The sequence below is a fragment of the Eschrichtius robustus genome, chromosome 16, assembly GCF_028021215.1.
Source record: "Eschrichtius robustus isolate mEscRob2 chromosome 16, mEscRob2.pri, whole genome shotgun sequence".
Classification (NCBI taxonomy): Eukaryota; Metazoa; Chordata; class Mammalia; order Artiodactyla; family Eschrichtiidae; genus Eschrichtius; species Eschrichtius robustus.
In genome coordinates this window covers 37,637,278-37,655,778 of record NC_090839.1, presented here as the reverse complement: position 1 = coordinate 37,655,778, position 18,501 = coordinate 37,637,278, and the positions used below count along the sequence as shown (strand labels likewise).

Here is an 18,501-nt window from a genome sequence, read left to right as displayed (position 1 = left end):
TGTGACAAAATGAGACCTTCCAGGGATGCTTTTAAGTCTTGCGGTATATCCAGGGACATTCAGCTGGATGCATTTCATGCTTACAAGTGCATGCCAAGACCTTTGAATATATACTGGGGAACAAGCTACTCCCTTACCTTCTTTAAACCTGGGACCATCGCATGGTCCTTGGGAACAATTAATTTATTTATTTTTATATTTTTGGCTGTGTCGGGTCTTAGTTGCAGCACGTGGGATCTTCGTTGAGGCATGCGGGATCTTTTGTTATGGTGCACGGGCTCTTCGCTGTCGTGCGGGGGCTCCTCTCTAGTTGAGGCACGCGAGCTCAGTAGTTGTGGCGCATGGACTTAGTTGCCCCGTGGCATGTGGGATCTTAGTTCCCCAATCAGGGATCAAACCCACGTCCCCTGCATTGGAAGGCAGATTCTTTACCACTGGACCACAAGGGAAGTCCCAGCTCTTGGGAACAATTAAGAAGAGGAGGATCTGTGTCCAGAAAAGGGAGCTCTGGCGAACAGAATGGAACAGTCTAAAGAGCTTTGTGGGCTGGTTCTCCCATTTTCTTAGGTCCTGACCCCTTTTATCAATTGACTTCTTGAAACCTACTTCCAACAGAACTTTCCAACTTGACCTCCTGTTCCAGGCATCTAAGAAAAGATGTTTCAGCTTAAGTCTCTCCAGGAAGAAGACACAGTTATCTAAACCTCTTTGCAATATGTTCAGGCACAAGTGTTCTCCCAGTTTCATTTTCCCGATGAAGCCTTTCCTAGAGTCTTATTACCTACTCCATTTTAGATTAATCAATTAACATTTTTTTTACTTCTATTCTTTGTTTAATCTCTTTTATTTTTTGTAAACCACGTCTTCCTCCTTCATAGTTAGCTTTTCATTTTAGTGGGAGTACATTTGTCAGTAGCTTCCTGAGAAAGGGTTCCTGAGTGTTAAATTTTTTGAGGCTTGTATGTCTAAAAATGGCTTTATGACATTTGTATACTTTATTGCTAGTTTATCTGGGTATAATATTGTACGTTAAGAAAATTTTCTTTTAGATTTTTGTGAGAAAATTTGCTTCATTGTCTTTTAGCTTCTAGTGGGCTGTTAAGAGATTTGAAGAATTACTATTTCATCATCCTAAAAGCATATGTGGCCTGTTTTTTTTTTTTTTTTTTTTTTATTTTGTCTCTTTGGAAATTTCTAGCATCTTATTCAGTTCCAGTTTCTGGAAACTTCACAGTGATGTGCATTGGTATAGGTTTATTTTTATCCCCTGTGCTGGACACTCTTGGAGCCCTTGTAGTCTGAAAGCTATTATTCTTCTATTTGGAACATTTTCATAAATTATCTCTATACTAATTTCTGTTCTCTGTCTTCTGGAATATTATTTGATCAAATTTTACATTTTCATACATTCTCCCTCCAACTTTTCATTTTATTTGTTTGCTCTAATCTCTGGGAGCTTTCCACACCTGATTTCCAACTCTTCTTTGAGTGTTTTGTTTCTGCTACCCTCTATTTAATGTCTAAGAGCCAGTTTGTGTTCTCTGACATTTCCTTAAAAAATAGCATTGTTCTTTTTTCAGTGGTTCAACATGTTCTATTATCTTTCTAAGGATATTAATGATATATGTATATTTAAAGTTTTCTTCTAACTACATAGTCATTGTTTTCCCTAAGGTTACTTTTATTATTGCTTACTTCTACTTTTTAAGTAAGTTTTCCTCATATGTCTAGTGATTTTTAATTGTCTGTTCATATTTCAAATGAGTGGACTAAAAAGCTGATTGGACTTTTCAAAGCATCTGTATATCTGATATGAACCTGCAAAGTATAAGAGTTAATAAGGCATCATTGTAGAGGGATCAGTCTTTGTCTCTTTGGAGTAACCCCTAATGTCAATACCTTTAGTTCTTCCTTCTTGAGCCGATCAAGTCCTGAGAGAAGATCTGTTTAATCACTTGCCAGGAAATAAAGGCCTGGATGCCAGCCTTCCAGAGCCAAACGGGGTAAGGGGCAGAATGTTTATGATCACTTTATCTCTTTGCTTTCAAATGGTAGCCCTGCCTTCACCTGGGATTGTGTTATCCTCAGACCCTCTGCTTTCTTGTCTCCAGAACGTAAACCTTTAGTTTTCTCCCAGGTGGGGGTTCTGACTATTCCTTAAACAGCTGTCAACCAACCCTCCTTATTTTAGGCTGTAACTCTAAACCTATGATCAGTTTTCTGAGATGCGTTATAGCTGTAAACCTATAGGTAGTTGCCAAAATTGTGTAATTATTGTCTCTTACCCTATTATCTCCACCCTTGCCAGATTATGCCTTAAAAAAGTACAATGCAATTTTAGTGTGATTTCAAGAGAGAGTTTAATTAGTTGAATATGTCTAGACTATTCATTCTATTTATCCTGATGATCCATGATTTCTCTACTATACCAGACTGCAGAATTTTGTTGATTAAGTTGAAAAAAATCAGATTTCACATGCTTTATCCTTTTGATCCTACTATTTTTAGGTAAAATGAATCAGATGGGAGAAACTGAAGGTCTTCTGCTATAGACCTGCTTTGCCTGGTCAGGGACTTATCGTGGATCTCCTTAGTTGTCTTTCATTCAGATCTTTTTGGTGAGAAGTGTGCAGTGACTAATATCTCACCATAGATGGCACTATATGGATAATTTGTCAGTCAAGTTTTCCTTGCTGTGTCTTTTCCCAGGTAGAATGTAGTCAGAGTCACAGAGGCAGCCTGAGCTCCCAGGTATTTATCAGGCGGGAGTATTTAACAGACAAGATATTTCCTCCCTTATACTTTCCAAGACCCTCTCACTCTTCTCCAATACAGGCAGCAACACAGCATTCTAATTTTGTCTCAGGGAATGGAGGGATGGAAGAGAAGGGAGAACTTAAGAGTACCATTTCGGCTTGGTTCTGAGGGCACTCTTCTACCAAGGTTTCCTTGTCCCCAAGCCTAGGGGAAGTCCCAAGTCCTGAAGAGAGAAGCCTGTGGCTCCTTTCCAGGAGATGCTCTAGAAAGTTCCAAGCCCTGGTGTTCCCCAGTGGCTGGAACAGCAGGAGAGTTTTATCTTTACTCTCTTCCTCTGCCTAGCCCCTGGCAGAAGCACTAATCACACAGCATTAAATGTCTAAAGCCATCAAAATAGAAATAGGGGACTAGGATAATTCACAACAGAGCAAATCAATCCTTAAGCAATGAAAGAGCTGATTGTCCTTCATGACACTGACATGACAAGTTACCTGCCCTGTCAATACTTTCTCCTTCTAACATCTTTGCTCAGCAATGCTAGAATTTCTTTTGAAATTCACAAGTAAGAAGTTTATTTGAAATAAATCCATAGCCCTCACCTTCTACCTAGAAGCTTATGAAAGTGACTTTCAATAAGGTTATGTAAAAAAGCTGATGCTCCTCATCGCACAGATGAGGAGCCTGATGGCAAGTCCTCAGCACCAGACTCTCACATGACACTTTACATGGGCTCTGTGACCAGGAAAGGGAAAAGGACGGCAGGGCATGGTCGCAAGCTAATCTCTAAATAGAATCATGGCACATTACTAAGGTGACTAGAAAGTTTTGAAAGTCAGGCTCTTTCCTGTTCAGTGTGTGTTTTTTACTGGGATGGTTACCTTGGAAATGACCTCATCATGGCATCAAAGCACCAACATGGAACTGCTACTTAGTTCGTCGTAAAAGCAGATGTAAGGTAACAGGGACGAAGTGCTAAAGTGAAAAATAATGCTGTGGAGAGTCAAAGAAAGAAAATGTGGCTGGCTGTGTCTACAAACATAGTACTTTAAAAAAAAATAGAATGGATTCTGACTTGAAAGGAAGTATATTTACCTATGTGCAAGCAGGATGGTAAAGGAAGAGAGAGCCAGCCTTTGAAGAGCTTCATGAATTTAGTCTATCTCCCATATATTATTTTATAAACATTTATATACTATTTACTATATGCAAATATTAACTCGTTCCATCCTCATAATGACTCTATGAAGTGGATACTATTTTTATGCTTATTTTATGAATGAGAAACTCAGGTAGCTTGCCCAAGATCACATGGCTTACAAGTGGATAAAATGGGATTTGAACCCAAAGTCAGGCTTTGTGTTCCATGCCATTAACTACTATGCTATCCTGCTGTACAGCACATAATCTAGTACTAGGAGAAGGTAAATCATCATCATCATCATCATCACCATCATCATCATCCTAACAGGAAGAGCTAGCATTACCTGTGCATTGACCATGTGGCAGGCACAGAAATCCTATAAGAGAGGTACTTTTTACTTCCCATTTTCAGATGAGCAAACTGAGGCTTAGAGAGGTAAGCAACTTGTCTAAGATCACAGGGGTACTCAGTGTGAGAGCTGGATCTGGAGGTGGTGCCAGGGCAACGGGAAGGCAGATGGTGATGAGTGCGACTGATGGTGTGTATCCACATAACTTTCCCAGCACTGGCCTGGATGAGGAACAAGGATGATGAAAAGGAGAGGATCCTGCCTCTGTAGCCATTGGCTTCAATTGAGGCAATGTGGATTAGTCCTAAAAATAGCCCTGAATGAGACCAAGGAAGAGCTTTTTCCCATGATTTACTTATTTCTTTAAAACATGTGACTTTAATCTTTTTGTTAAAAGAAGCTGGGCTCCGGCAGGACAAATGACCCATCTAGCAGAGGCATGAGCATTAGCTCTTTGATTTGGATTTGTCTATCAAGATCTAAAATTCTTTTCCAGACTCAATTTACATTCTAATCTCCACAAGTAATTCAAAGGCACCCTCTAACATTTTTATTCTCCAATCCATGAGTCTAACTTGTAGGAAGAAAAATAAAATACAACAAAAAAAAATGTGTCATGCCAATGTGAGGACAACAGAAATGCTAAACAGAAAATGTGACATTGTTTTGTGGGTTTTGCAAAAAATAAAAAAAATAAAAAATATGCAGGTTACCTTTTAAAAGGGATAGCCAAACACATGCAAATAACATGTTTCAAAGCCTGGAAGCACAGAGGAATCTTGACAAATTATGCCTTGGAAGACAGATGGCCTATAAATCCTTACAGAATCATCACACAGTTAGGATGGGCAAACTGAACAATGTGTCTGCCAGCTAGCATGGCCACCAGCCTCACTTTGTTGAGCCAAATGCCAATTAGGCAGGATCTGGCACCCACATGTTTGGATGTCACTGGGATTAGGTGTTTGAGAATCCATTCATCACCATTCAATCCTCAGTCCTAATGTAATGATACCAGGGCATGTTGGAAAGCTACTGGTCCAATGGCTTAGCACCTCCTAAAATCACTTGCAAGCACAGCTCTGAGAAGGTATGTCCTTGGCTCACATTTATTCCTGGTGCTTTGACCCTTATGTGAGCTCTGCTAGACCAGCTCAGAGAAAGCAAGTGCAGATGGCTCTAATATCCCATGGCTCACCAAAATCTATTTGCCTGCTTACAGAAATAATCTATAAAATGTTCCCTTTTCAATTCTCTTTGCTTGGGTACAGACTTTCCTATTACATTTGCCAATTAACTGTGTTTTTGTATAGTGTATAAAGTTTGCTGGTTTCTTTGCCTATTTTATCCATTTCTTTTCAATCTTGGAGTTAGTATATTCTATACATGTTCTCAGGCATTATTATTTTATCTTAGGCTGAAAAGTGTCATGCATTCTTATTCCATCTTGATTGCAAAACTGTTCAATTACCATAACTGTACAAATACAAGTCCAAGATATCGTGTAATAATCTCCACTAAATGAATATGTGCTCTTCTCAAAAGCCTTTGCAGATCAACCCCACGACCCAGCTGTCATGGCTTTTTGTGCCCCTGTAGTTCTCCCTGTATTCAGATGAACTTGTTAATGTGTTTTTGTGTGAAAGTTTTTAATAATAGCACCTAACTTTGATTTAGCACTTTCCCTTTTTCAAAGTATTCTCACATCTGCAATTCATTTACATCACACTGTTCTGTTTGGTAGGTAAGAGAGCATTTTATTATTTAACAGGACAGATAAACTTTGACCCAGTGAGATTAAACAGTCCTTTTAAGTTGACATGGCTAGATAAAAACAGAATCCAGATTGGTACCCTACTCTCTTAAACATGGGCTTGGAGTCTTTTTCACTAGATTTATGTAACGGCTGATTGATCATTTAGGGCTAGAGGTTCTCAGAGGGTAGGGAACAAGTCTGTCGCATTTTATTAGTGCACCATCACATTGTTCCATGAGAGGAGACCCTTCACAATGGTTCTTGACCATAACACAAAGGAGAGCAAAATGTTCTAGATCCTTAACGAGAATGTCATGTTCCTTGGGTAAGATGGACATTAGTTTTGCCCAGGACTGAGAGATGATGCAACATTTAATGGTTGCCTACCGTTCCTCATTCTTACTTCCTAAATTGCCTTACTGGTGCTACCTGGGATCACCTTTCAAATAAACTCTTTATATTTGGATTCTTCTCCCAGGGTCACTGTTGGGGGAACCTAAACAAAGGCAAGTAGTGTAAGCAGATAGGTTAGGGGGAGTCCCTGGAGGAGAAGGAGAACCAGGCATGGCTTTTTTTTTTTTTTTTAAACTTTGGGTTTATTTATTTATTTATTTATTTATTTATTTATTTATTTATTTATTTATGGCTGTGTTGGGTCTTCGTTTCTGTGCGAGGGCTTTCTCTAGTTGCGGCAAGTTGGGGCCACTCTTCATCGTGGTGCGCGGGCCTCTCATTATCGCGGCCTCTCTTGTTGCGGAGCACAAGCTCCAGACGCTCAGGCTCAGTAACCGTGGCTCACGGGCCTAGTTGCTCCGCAGCATGTGGGATCTTCCCAGACCAGGGCTCGAACCCGTGTCCCCTGCATTGGCAGGCAGATTCCCAACCACTGCGCCACCAGGGAAGCCCCAGGCATGGCTTTCTTGACATAAGAGAACCCATTTTGGTCTAAGCCATTTAGTGATCTAAGCCTGGCCACAATGCTTACCCTTGAACAGGTCTCAGGAATCAAGGGTATTAAGGGAACAAAGGAATGCAGGAACAAAGAAATGGCAGTCAAAGGGTAGTGCAATGATAAAGCAGAGTCCTAGTTCTGCAGGAACTAAGGCCCCCTCCCAGGTGGAAGATGGAATGATGATGTTGACCCTCCTGACTTCAGTCAATTAAAGCTTGGACTCTCTCGACTTTTGCCTCAACTTTATGCTGAATTCTCATCTGCTCTAGCCCCTTCATGAATATGCAAGTACCCTTAGCTTAAAACTTCCCCAATTTTGCTGTTAGGGGAGACACTGCTTTGGAAAAGATCCCCGGTGTTCTCCTTATTTGCTGCAAGTAATAATCCTTCCTTCTCCCGATCTTTGGCTTGGCTGTGTCTATTGGTTCAATACCCACCAAGAGGCTAACCCAGTTTTTAGGTAACAGTAACAACATTAATAAGAAGCATTTTGGACTCCTTTTCTACACGTAAGGTAGGGTGTTAGGTGAGAAATTTAATTTTTTCAAACATCCTCCGTTAAGTCTTCCTCTTAAAATGGTGCCATCCCTACTATGCAGGTAATTCTGCTTTTGCAACTGGAGTCCTACAGACTGCAGTGGTTCAGACAGGGCTCCTAGAATCTCTATAATGAATGAATGAAATTATTGGTCATTCTCAGCTTCCTGACATTTCACCCATTGCCACGGTGCATTTTTCAGCTTTTCTGTGAAGTGTTAGGTTAGACAGTCTACCCCTCACCTCATCTGGCTTCCTTGTGGTCACCGTATGTTTTCCATGGAGTTGATTCTCTCTGCATTCAATCAGCTTCCTTCCCACTTATTTGGTGTAAAATCAACTATCAACAAAACTCAGCTCTGGGAAAAGCAGATGTTGGGGTCCAATGCCTGTGGCTTCCTGGCTTTTCTGCAGCACAGTGCAAGCTGCTAAGCCGTTCCTTCTAACTGAGCCATAGCCTGTCCCCTGACCCCTGCTGGCAAGGGAAAAGGTGTAACAGTCAGTGATTATTAATGCTTTGTTCTGATGGGAGGTTACCTCTAGGAGAAAATAGCCATTATTTGCTTTGTCCCAATAGTTCTCACCCACAACGGCAAGGCATCTTGGGAAGGTATAGTCTGATGAGGGAGAGAGGTTTTAAAAACACTCAACAGACTGGGGTGGATTATGCTACCAAGTTCACTCCTGCACCTCTTTAAAACTTGCATTTGTTTTTTGCTTTTACTATATATATATATATATATATATATATATATATATATATATATATATATATATTTTTTTTTTTTTTTTCCTGACTGGTTGTTTTCTGAACAAAAGCCATTTCAGCTTTGAATGGACATGGTTGTGGCTTTCTGGCTAGATCTGTAATTCTGAGTGGACACTGAGGTCACAGAAAGAAAGGATGCAAGAGAAAATAACCAGGACTCCTGCGCCAGGCATTTGCTTTCCTCAAGCCCAGTTCCTCCCTCCTGGGAAAGGAGGAAATGCAATCAAGAAAGGAAATTCAAGGAAGTTATCAAGCCAACTGATGAACAGTGACATAATGGCTATCTTGAAAATATTTTTTTTTTTCATTTTTGTCAGTCTCAAATACTTCAGAGAAGTCTATGAATAAACAAAACACAGAGTTAAGAGGAGCCTGGAATATACTCACAGATGCTAATGTCATTCTTCTATGACCTTCCACAGAGGCTAGCAAGTCAATAGGTGGGATTTAAATGGGATTGTAATCAATAAAATACTAGAGTGGCTTTTTGGCAGCTTCCTTAGTGAAGTAACTTAAGATATGAAAAGAACTGGCTACATCGTACAGCTTTCATCTGTCTTTGTCTCTTGGGAAGAAAATCTATCTCATTTGAGTTGCCTCTGTTCACTCATTTCTGTTATTTTATTTCTTTTATTGCTACACAGGTCATCTATATAAAAATATTTAAACGGATGCCATCTTAATGGTGAGGCAGATCATTAGGCCAGTGAATATCTCCTTCAGATGTGTGGTTTTTAAACTGAGCATCTCGAATCTCCTGGGGTTTGGGCAGAAGTGCCTGCAGAGAATGGGATAGAGCAGGAGAATAAACAGGAGTAGGGCAGCCATCACCAGCTACAATGCAGGCTCCACTCATTCAACCAAAATAGTGCTTCTAAAGGTTCTTCCTACACATTGACCAATCCAGTGAGACACTGTGAGATGAAACAAACACAAATAAAAGGATGCTATGTCAAGGACAGTCTGAAAACCACTGCTATGGATGCAAATTGCTAACTTCTAAATAGCTGACATTGCATTTTTTGAGCAAGGCCTAATGGAGGGCTCCACGTGGGAGTCTGGAGTGGTGCAAAGAACTGGGACACAGAAAATACAGTCCTACTCTCAACATTGTCACTTAGCTGCCTCTTCTATGACCTGAGAGTTGGGGCTAAATGGCTAAGTCCCTTGTAGACAGGAGATCCCTTGATTTTGAGGCTACCAGCCAGGACTTCAGGAATGGTAACAGCTAAGACAACATGTGACATGTTGGAAGGGATGATCCTTGGGCACAGCCCTTCCATTTTTTTTTTTTTTTTCTCTCAATGCTCAGCTACTCTGACCTTACCCATCTTTCACTTTAGATTCTGTTAAGGCCATTTATTGAGAAGTGCTTGTTTTAGTTTTGGTTCTTCTAAAAGTAGGCTTTGAGATAAGCATTTGAGTGCAAGCAGCTTATTTGGGAGATAACCCAGGAACTAACAATAGGGGAGTGGAGAAAAGCGAAGGGAAGAAAAGCCAGCAAATAAAGGGAACCTTATCAAGCAGGTTGCAGTTGTGGGAAACTGGGGCTCAATCATACATGGGAACTCTGGGAGAATGTGAAGAACATGTATCAGAAATGTCCCACACAAGGGGCAAGGAAGAGAGGTACTACCACCTGAGTGAAAATTACTCCTGGGGCCATGAAGTCCTGGGCACTTGTAGGCTTGCTGTGGTTGGGCTGAGAGGAAGTCTCAGAGATTTGCAGAAGATGCTGTTGACTGTGTTGGAACCATGTATGCCAAGGGATACAGGATCAGCCCTGATGTTTGCTAGAACTGGTATCATCCCATTTTACAGATAAGGAACCTGAAGTTCAAGCAAGTCAAGTCACTTGCCTGAGGTTAATTGGCTTAACCATAACACAGTGCTAGTCTCTTTCCTTAATTACGGCATGTTTGATGTCTCAGGAATGCATAATACACAGTAATAAAAATAATCATTATTTTTTATAACTTCTACCTAGTAAAGGGAAATGGTGTTGGGAAAATAACGATTTTAAAAACTCTATTAGGAAAATTAAGTGATAAAGTAAATAGTAAGATTCCAGTGTAAATCTTTACATTTTAAACTATAATTATAATTCCATTTTAATAAAAATATAGATAAAATATTGATCGAGTCAGAAATGAACATTTGTGCACAGATATGACTCACCATATTTTTTCAGGTTTCATCACCAAATGAGTCTATTTTTTTATTAATTGCAATAAGTAAAATAAGCCTGTTAGCCAAGAGACAGCAGCATTCAGAAATGCCTCTGCCCAGTGCTCTGAATCTCACTTCCAGACTCATAAATAATTTGGCACAAATGCCAATTCTCATTTTTCATTAGTTCAGATCAACAAGGGTTCAATAGGCAACAATTAATACATGCAACATTCTTATCATAAGCAACTTACTTAATTCTCCCAGAAATTCTCTCAGAATATTTTCAAAGATCAGAAAACTAGGAGGTGGAACTGGTCAAAGAGATTAAATGGCTTCCTAAGGTAAGGTAAACAGAGATGATGAATTGTTGATTTGTGACCATTTTTAGTGGGATCTGCTGTTTTTATCTGCCTGGTGACTAGTCCTCCTTTTTCTAGGTACACACCCCAGGTGAATTTCAGGGAACCACCCCTCTCCCACTGTCAGTCCACATGGTTCAGGTAGCTGACTCCTTTTTGGCTCGAGGGAGAGTCATGTGACCAAAGTCTGTCCAATTGGTACATTCCATCCTCCAGGCCACAATGATCCTAGTTCAGGAGTGGTCCTGGGTGGCTTAAGCCATGTTCTGGTTTCTGGTATTTCGATGGAACTATGAGATTGGTAGGCCTGGAGCTGCTGGTGGCTTTCGTGTCACTTCAGGAGAGTCTGCCCAAGAATTACAGCCAGTGCAGAGAACATGATGGGAGATGACAGGTCTTGATGACATCATTTGAGCCCCTGGATGTAGTCATGCCTGAAGTCATTAACACCCTCACTTTTTGCTTATATGTACCTGTCAATTCCTTTCTGTGCTTCAGTCTGAGTTAAGTTTGTCATTTTTCAACTGAAGGAGTTCCACCTAATACTACAGGTTGCAAGTTTCCAAGTCCAGTGCTCTCTCTAGCACACTCTGGGTGCTTCTTGTTGTTGATAATAATGACACAGTATAATTCACTTGCATAAATATTTTAAAATAAAACAATATTAAAAATACAATAGGGTTATTTCTAGTATGCAAATCATTGTTAGCTTAGGTCTATTTGGAGCAAATATGCTTGCTATACCTGAACTTCTATTTGCTTTGCTTAAAAACAAATTGTTCTGCTATTATTAATTTTGAGTTCAACTATTAAACTATTAACTCATGGAGTACTGATCAAATACTAAAAGTTTTAGTTTCATCTTAATTGCAACAAAGCAGGGAAGCTTTTTTATACCACACTGTATAAAAATTTAAGAGGAAGAACTGCTGATAAAAAAGAAACGTAGCTTGAAACATCTGCTAATATTATGATGTTATATTAATTCAATTGCTTAACAAATTCTCATGAACACCTGCTCTTCACAGAAGAATAAACATATGAACAAACTTAACTCTTTTCTTTCAGTTTGGCAGTTTAAGCATAATTTGGCCTTCTTTTACAGACAAAGCTGCTGAATCTAGAGGTCTGCAGCCTGTTACCTAAGGCACCAAAAACTATTTCATTTTTCATGCTGATTTTACTCAACGCCTTTCTTCTAAAGAGTTTAAATTGTAAACAAAATAACTCTAAGAGACATGAGTCTTCAAACGGACATTCGTGACCCTTTTGTTTGGAAGAGGCAGGAGTCATTGTGTAGCCCTGTGTTAAGCACAGTTAGGCCTACAGTGCAAACAACATGGTAAGGAAGAAACATTTGCTGACTTGGGGCCACAGCATTTTTCAGTGTGTGATTTTAAATTGTAAAAATAAACCTAACTCCCTTGAGAATAGTATCTTCTGCAGCAAGATTCCAACTCTGTGAAACCCAAACATGTGAACATTTGGCCTTAGACTGCACAGAAACCTTCTGATTATTTATAACCAATACATACATCCACAGAAACAGAAATTCCGGCGTGGAATGTGGGTAACGTCCTCATGACAGGGGGCCAACAGAGCATCACTGTTGGTCAGCTCTTCTGGGTTTTCACTTCACACTTCCAGCTGCTATGCCATCAGTCAGCTCATTTACGCTCAGCTTTAGCCATTAGGCTTTTAGCCACATTGAAAATTTTTCATTAATTTAAGATTACCTTTTATGTCAAAATTATAGCAAATGCATATAAAAACTAAACATTAGCATAGGTCAATTTTGTGTATTGTTTATTTGTTTAACACCTACTTTAAAATATATTTCTTATATCAGATAGTATATGTATATTTATGCTATTATATATGGATTTTCTGTATGTATCTTATTCCCATGATTTTATATCAAATATAGGCAGTATGGAAGTGTCTTTCTCTGATAAATGAAACTGAGTTTGTGGTCAATTTAATTAATGCTTGGGCACATTTGAAGAACTAGTAAAAATGTAAGGTGCCACAGAAAAAATGATAATGTAATATTAAACTTCCCTACTTATTTTCTTATGTGTTTATTGATTAAAACATATTAACTAGTTGACTGAAAGTTAAAAACAGTGCTTTCTTGAAGAGCATCTTGGTATGAGATCTTAGGTAAGTCATCTGACCTCAAAGCTTTGGTCTGCTTCTTTGTAAAATGATAATGCACATTTTGAAAGTCACATGATAAGTGAGAGCTAATTTCCTTGCATATCAGTCATCATTGAAGCCATATAATAAATACTTTCTTAAATTGTACTTTGTTGCATATAAAAAGGAGTTCCTGTAAAGATCTTAAAGTCAAACATCAGATATTATAAACTGCAAAATCAAGTAAAAAATGATTTTCATCCTTGGAAAAAATATTTCAAACTTTTGATTACTAAACAATTGAGGTCTAACTCAACAATTTCTTATTCCTACAAATAAAGATTTCAAAATTGTTATCCTTTTGACTGTGAAACAACAATTGCTAGAATAAAACAATCTTCTCTAATCTTCTTTGTTCACATAAACAGAGCCAAAGCAGCAAACAAAATGACTTGGTGTGAGACATCTCAAGTTTATCTTCCTACTGGAGTTTTGGGGTTTAGAAATGAATACTGTGATTTTAAAAAATCACATCAATGCTGACAGAGAGGCTTCATGATCAATATCATATTAAGTTGTAGGAAAATAAATTAAGTTGCTATTTTTTAAATATACCTGAATTTTACATGTCTGCATGATTATGGAATTCACACCTAGTACAGCTCTAAGATGGAACTAAATACTCATGCAAATGTTAAGAGATATAGTCTTAATTTCCATTAGAATAAAAATCAGTTCTTCCAGGATGATAGAGTTTTACAATAACCTATTGTAGTATTTTCCTTTGTATCCTCTACTTTGTCCAAGTCATCAGAGTATGATATATGGGGGCATCATGTACTAGATGAAGCCTGGACCACCAGCAAGGTGGTATGAAGGGAGGAGAAAAGGGCAAAGTTTAGGTTCTGAAGTGCCTCATTGGTTTCCCAAAAGCTTTTTGTTTTCCTGGTGTCATGGGCTAACTGTTTTTAGAAGTCTTGTCAGAATTGTTAAAACACTGTGTTAGTTATTTTTGGCGAAGTGTGGATTTCAGAAGGGAACTGTCAAGCTATCTATGAGAAATCTCCAAGGAGTTCTTCTGGTTTAATGAAAGGAGAAATCCCATCTCTGTGACACCAGGGAAGAAAGGGTATCATATCTGAGGGGGCTGGAGGGGCAGGCCTGGCAAGGCCAACATGTACTGTTGGGTCAGTTGTTTCCTTTGACCTCGGCAACAGTAAGAATGATGACAACAACAAAGGCAGAGTGCCTGACGAAGAAACTAAGACTAAAACTAAAATATGTAAAATGATAAAACTAAAAACTAAAATAATTCATCTATAAATTCCCAACTAATAACATGTAAGATAGAATTAGTGATAAGATTTTACTTTGATATTTAATAAATACTCTCATTTTTCATTTAGAGGATGGTTTTAAGATAACCATCTTATTAATGACCACAAGCTTGCCAGAGTTATTTGTTACTTATAAATTACTTGCATATTAACATGCAATTTATTTCTTAATAGTTGGTTAATTGCACTTTATTTTCCTCCCTATGGAATAACTAGTCAATTTACAATAACATCAGTAATAACACACTAATATTCTCAGTGAAGGTATTTCAATCCAGATGACACTCGGTCTTAGTGGTAAAGGATGATCCAGTTTAGAGACCATGATGCCACATATAGTTGAAAACTCCTGGCAACTGAATTTTCATGATCTTATTTTGGCAAGTCATTTCTCCAGAATCAAAAATATAAATTTCTCAATAACTTTCAGGCATCTTAGTGCTGTCTTTCTGATACCAGTTGTTGTTTTTTTTTCTACAAACACTATTTTTTTTTTTAACACAGAAGGCCAAAGTTTAAAATATCTTTTCAAGTGGAAAAATTCATCAGTAGTGTAAACTAGAAACTACTATAAGATAAGGGTCTAATGGACTGAATATTCTCTTCAGTTTTAGAGATTTAGAAAAATCTATGGGTCATGTCAAAGAGCTAGAAACAGACCCAAAAGAGCAACCTTTAAGATAATGAATTTCCTGTCTGAAAAAAAGATGCATTCAGTCACTGGGAAAATTTAAAACAAAACAAATGATTAGACATTTAAAAAACAATGTTACACACACACACACACACACACACACACACACACACACACACACACACACATATATATATACATAACAACAACAAAAACATCACATACCAAACTCTAAAAAAATCTTCTGATTAAACCACCAGTGATTTAAGTCAGAAAGAAAAGCAGGCATATAAATGTGGGAAACCCTCCTGAATAATCCTTGATGTCCATGACTACCAAGGGTGGCCCACTCACAATTAGAACTCGAGCTTTGCTCTGGTGTGGGAAAAAGTGGACTGACCTTTTCTGGCAAGACTGTTGTTGGGTTCATACTTCTCAATCAACACTTGGACTTGCTCTTGCTTTAAAGGTGGGTAAAGAATTTCATTTAGCCTGGGATCTCGCTGCTTGAGGTTGATAAAATCCATCATCTGATCAACTGTAAGGTATGGTTTGCTTTTGGCACCACTAAAAACAATTAAAAACCAGGAAATTAGAAGGTTTTTCCACCAAGTCTCATTCATATATTTGCATTTAGCTATGTGGAAACAAACTCCTGCCATACCTGGCAAGAGCATGCTATACTGGAATTCCTATCTTGCCCTAAAAACATTGTGTTGTTCCATCACAAACTTTTGCAATCACTGCCACCAAATCCCAATGCCCCTGAACTATACCAAATGCATAAGAAAACCACAATAGGGAAATACTGTATCTTGTGTGTGAAGATGCACCACTCTAAATGGAACACAGATTATGGGTTGTTTTTTGATTATGATGCTAAACTTCTGGTTTAGTCATCAAATTCTCATATCCCGCTTAATCATCTAAAGATGTATTTATTTCTCATTACTAAAAATACCCAATATGTTTGGGCACATTTTTCTTTTCAATAAAATTATGCTTCAGCAAGAGTCTATAACTCTGCAATATAGTGTGATTCAAACTTCCCATTTCAATCCTGTTGACAACCCAAAGACAAGTTCAATAGTACAGATATTGCAGATGTTCAATCAATAGTCGATGGCAATTAACATGACAAAGTGAGTACATCTGATATTCTCAGCAGCACTGTTTGCTTGTTTTTCATATGAAGAAATCTTTATTTAGTCTGTCAGTTTTGGATTGATCTGTCATCACATAGATTTCAGTATATCAAGAAAGGTATCGATAAACTGCTACTTCCCCATATTTGCCTTGGTGTTTTGATTTGTTTTTCTTTTTTTTTTTTTTCATTCATTTTTTAAAAAGTAATGCCTATATGATTTCTAACATTAAAAACAAATAATTTTCAGCTGAGAAGGTTCTTAGTAATTCAAACTTCTCATTTCATTAATGTGATGCAAAGAGGTAATATGATGGGTTCCCAGGTCAGCATTCTTTCTACAACAGTCTATCTCCACAAAGTAAGCCTAGATGCTTCTCTGTTCTAGCCATAATCTTCAAACCACACAGAGCCCCCTGAGGATTCTAAAACAGAGACACCCTGCAACAAATCATAGCCAACTTCACTCATTAAAAGTGGTGGTTGAGGGCTTCCCTGGTAGCGCAGTGGTTAAGAATCTGCCTGCCAATGCAGGGGACACGGATTCGATCCCACATGCCCGGGAAGATCCCACATGCCATGGAACAAGTAAGCCCGTGTGCTACAAATACTGAGCCTGCGCTCTAGAGCCCACAAGCCACAACTACTGAGCCTGCGTGCCACAGCTACTGAAGCCCGCGCGCCTAGAGCCTGTGCTCCGCAACAACAGAAGCCACCACAATGAGAAGCCTGCGCACCTCAACGAAGAGTAGCCACTGCTCGCCGCAACTAGAGAAAGCCCGCGCACAGCAACGAAGACCCAACGCAGGCAAAAATAAAAACAAATAAATAAATTAATTTAAAAAAAAAGTGGTTGAACCTCAAGGGTAGGAATGCGTGATTGTCTCCATCAAATTATACAGAATCACTGCTATTATTCATCGTGTACAAACAGGTTCTGCCATCTCCCTCTACTGCTCAAAATCCTGCCCTAGCTAGCACCCTGAGTACCATCGCCAAGGCAGAACAAAACGAGTTAAAATGTGTTCCCTTACAATTCGGAAAAGATGTTATCAATTTCAGGTCGAGGACAAAGGTTGTTCAGGAAAACTCTGTACACTTCTGGAGTGAAATCTTCTTGAGGTATCGAATCATTCTGGGGAATAAAACAAGAGGGTCAGTAAATGGTCTTTTTCTTTGTTATCTTTCATCCTCCCAGTTTTGTCTCTCTCTCTCTCTCTTCCCTCCCTCCCTCCTTCCTTCCTCTTTTCTTTCTTTTATTGGGTTGGCCAAAAAGTTCTTTTGGGGTTTTTCCATAAGATCAATAGGAGGTCAGGGTGAACATTCAGAAAACATCTATGAGGCCAGTGGTGGAGTTCACCTGGACACTGGCTTTGAGTTATCAAAAGCCTTATTTTCTGTTTTTTCATTATATTTTAAGCTTAAGAGTTTTCTCCTTCTAAAGGGATGTTAAGGCAATTTCTGAAGTACATTCAATAAATAAGGTTAGACCTAGTGAAAACAGGGTCTGTTCAGCAGATTTTTTTTTTTTTTTAGGTTGCTGTTTTTGGTGACTTCAATCTCATTTTTAATTGTGATAAAATATACAGAAGATAAATATAGCATTTCACCATTTTTAAGTGTACAAATCAGTGGCATGAAGCACATTCACATTGTCTATGTGCTGTTTAGCAGACTTTTGAATGAATGTATTTTTTTTTTAAAGTAAAGAACCTGGAGAAAGACATTTTCAAAATGAAAAGATAAAATCCCAATTTTGTGTCTTTTTTTCAAACAACGTTCTTTCTGGTTTAAGTAATCTGGTAAGTTGCAAAACAGTTTTCATAAGTAGGACATCAGTCATCATTTCTCACTGATTCCTCTTGGTCCTATTGTTTGGAAAGCAAGTCATTGATATAAAAAGTGACTTCTATGACTTATTTTTCTGTTTAGTCGGGCTGCCATGGAAACCGGAAGCATGTATTCAAGCCTTTGTTAACAGGAAGAACATTCTTCATGCCGTTTTTCCTTTTTCAGGTATGTGTTTATATGATTATTTTTATTTTCAAGTCCTTAAAACAAAGAAAACACCCTTCCTTTTACCGTATTCTTATTTTTGGAAATGTACCTTTACAGAAATATCTAAAAATTATTGTCTGAATTATGGTCTGAGACTACACTGCTTGCTAACAGATAAGAAAACTTAGCTCACCACTTGGCAAACAGCAGGAGTCTCATATTTGAGAAATGAACGAATAAAACAATATTTTCTTTACTAAATCGATTTATAGAGCAGAAAAAAAAAATCCATTTTGCAAAACAGCATTTTGAGACAACCAAACAACACATGTATCATTTATATATAGCAAGATGCATTACACCATTAAGTTCAGTTACCTGGACACCAACTTTGAAATCATGAGCACAAGTGGCCAATTCCTAGAACAATGGGAAATTCCCATAAATTGTTTCATGG

General features: G+C 38.3%; 1 protein-coding gene across 5 annotated transcripts in view; it reads right to left on the bottom strand.

Moving 5' to 3' along the window:
• The window catches only part of PLCB1 (phospholipase C beta 1), a 694,419-nt gene that overhangs the window by 178,886 nt on the left and 497,032 nt on the right, over positions 1-18,501 (bottom strand). For all 5 annotated transcript variants that reach the window (XM_068565592.1, XM_068565593.1, XM_068565595.1 and 2 more), the window contains 2 exons: positions 17,081-17,181; positions 15,303-15,469 (listed from right to left, as the gene is read on the bottom strand). In XM_068565592.1, coding sequence (XP_068421693.1) covers positions 15,303-15,469; positions 17,081-17,181 — 268 coding nt within the window. The remainder of the gene's footprint in view (positions 1-15,302; positions 15,470-17,080; positions 17,182-18,501) is intronic.